Source organism: Gorilla gorilla, chromosome 11 (genome assembly GCF_029281585.2).
Source record: "Gorilla gorilla gorilla isolate KB3781 chromosome 11, NHGRI_mGorGor1-v2.1_pri, whole genome shotgun sequence".
NCBI lineage: Eukaryota > Metazoa > Chordata > Mammalia > Primates > Hominidae > Gorilla > Gorilla gorilla.
This window is the reverse complement of record NC_073235.2, coordinates 130428236-130430774: the sequence shown is the minus strand read 5'-3', so window position 1 is coordinate 130430774 and position 2539 is coordinate 130428236. Positions and strand designations below refer to the sequence as shown.

The 2539-nt window shown below is 44.9% G+C and overlaps 1 protein-coding gene across 1 annotated transcript; it reads right to left on the bottom strand.

The window, feature by feature from the left end:
• Positions 1 to 1588: 1588 nt before the first annotated feature.
• On the bottom strand, positions 1589 to 2305 carry LOC129532200 (small cysteine and glycine repeat-containing protein 7-like). The gene has a single exon (XM_055380605.1). The coding sequence runs from the start codon at positions 2255 to 2257 to the stop codon at positions 1967 to 1969; it is 291 nt and encodes a 96-aa protein (XP_055236580.1). The 5' UTR covers positions 2258 to 2305; the 3' UTR covers positions 1589 to 1966.
• Between the last annotated feature and the right edge of the window lie 234 nt (positions 2306 to 2539).

Below are 2539 nucleotides of genomic sequence, written 5' to 3'. Positions count from 1 at the left end.
TTCACTTTCAGGGGACTTACAGATGTGGTATGAAAGCCACCCCTTGTGAACTCTGTATTTTTTTGTTCTTATAATATTCTTACTTACTTGTGATAGAATATAATTAAAGTAGGGCTAAGCGCAGTGGCTCACGCCTGTAATCCCAAAACTTTGGGAGGCCAAGTCCACTCACCTGAGGTTGGGAGTTCGAGACCAGCCTGGCCAACAAAGTGAAACCCCATCTCTGCTAAACATACAAAAATTAGCCAGGTGTGGTAGTGGGCACTGGTAATCCCAGCTACTCAGGAGGCAGAGGCGGGAGAATCGCTTGAACCCAGGAGGCGGAGGTGGCAGTCAGCCGAGATCACACCACTGCACTCCAGCCTGGGCAACAGAGTGAGACTCCATCTCAAAAAAAAAAAAGAAAAAAAATATATATATATACAAAATTAAAGTGGATATAGTGCCTTAGTAGGTCACAACTTTTACTAATAGATTTATTCTAGTATGGCCACATTAGTATTTTGTGACCCTAATCTACCAGAAAGACAACTAGTACTGATGATGATTTTTTTTAATTTCATTGAACTGTAATTAAATTTTAGTCTGTTAATGGAACCAAAACCAAAATAACCAAGACCTAAATAGCTTTAGGTATTGAATTTCATCTGGCTATAGATGCTGAGGTTAAACTCTGTTAGAAAATTTGAATCTAAGGGTAGAGAGAAAGTGATGAAATAAGATCTCATTGATACAGTTTTCTGAATCTTTTTTCTAATTCAGATAGAAGCCAACAAACTTTAACCACTGTGTGAAAACCTGTTAGGAACAGATTATTCATGATTTCTTCTCTTTTCGTTTCTTTTTTTCTTTTTTTTTTTTTTTTTGACAGAGTCTCGCTCTGTTGCCCAGGCTGGAGTTCAGCAGTATGATCTCAGCTCACTGCAACCCTCACCTCCCAGGTTCAAAGTGATTCTCCTGCCTCAGTCTCCCAAGCAGCTGGGACCACAGGCACACACCACCACACCCAGCTAATTTTTTGTATTTTTAGTAGAGATGGGTTTCACCATGTTGACCAGGCTGGTCTCGAAGTCCTGGCCTTAAGAGTCACCCACCTCAGCCTCCCAAAGTGCTGGAATTACAGGTGTGAGCCACTGCACCCAGTTTATTAGTGATTATTCTTTTCTTTTTCTTTTTCTTTTTTTTTTTTTTTTGAGATGGAGTCTCACTTTGTCACACAGGCTGGAGTACAGTGGTGCCATCTCAGCTCACTGCAACCTCCACCTCCCGGGTTCAAGTGATTCTCCTGCCTCAGCCTTGCAAGTAGCTGGGACTACAGGCACCCGTCACCACACCTGGCTAATTTTTGTATTTTTAGTGAAGACGGAGTTTCACCATATTGGACAGGCTGGTCTCGAACTCCTGAACTCCGCCCGCCTCGGCCTCCCAAAGTGCCTTAATTACAGGCGTGAGCCACCGCACCCAGTCTGTTAGTTATTATTCTAAAGCCATCACAAACAAACATACGGAGTGTTACTTTTCTAGATTTCATCGCATCTTTCCTTTAGACACATTAGAAGAACGAAAGAAAGAAGGAGATGTCCATGAATCTTTAATGCCAATTTTATGTGGTTAATTGGGAAAATATGGTCTCAGGTTTACAGAAACAGAAAGCAGGAGCAGACATGCAGGATACAGAAACTACAGAAAGGAGGGAAAAGGAATAGAAACAAACATTTCAACAGTAAAATTTCAAGAAAACATAGCATTAAAAATATCCCTCTGTTTTTTTGGGCTCATACTTTGGTGATTGATAGAGAAGGTTTGTGTTGGTGGTTTTCACGTGCAGGCAGGATCTCAGAGACCAGGGAATGTGGATAAAACTTCTTGTGACTTTCAAATCAGAGAAGACTGGCAGGAGGGAGAGAAAATTTACCAACAGGACAGTTCGTTACCTGCAGCATCTTCCCAGAGGCCGGGGACCCGCCTAGCAGCAGCATTGCTTCTGGCAGCAGCACTTCTGCTGGCAACAGCCCTTCCCACAGCCATAGCGACATGAGTTGCAGGTGCGGCGGCAGCAACAGATCACGGGTGTGCTGCAGCAGCCCCCACAGCAGCCGCGGCAGCAGGGGCAGCAGCTGGAGCAGCAGCCCACCCGGTAGCACCTGCAGGTGGTGTAGCTGCCACAGCCACCACCGCAGCCACCACCGCAGCCACCACCACAGCCACCACAGCCACCACCGCAGCCACCACAACTTCCACAACCACAGCAACCCATGGTGTCAGTAAAGAGGACTCAGGTGAAGTGAGGAAGGAGGACTTGAGAGGTGAGGAGGTCTGATGCCTCCTTCTGCTGGGGGAGGCCCTTATGTACCAACTCTGGGAAGAGGAGAGGGAAGACACATGACCACTTCCTAGTTATTGTTTGGGTCAACTGTCATGGGAGAATCTCATAATATATTATTTACTGCCCTTTGGAATGGGAGCTAGGTTTATGAGATTACTTGTTTTGTTTATTTTCTGAGTCGAATGTCCTAAAAATTCCAGTAAGACCTCCTGA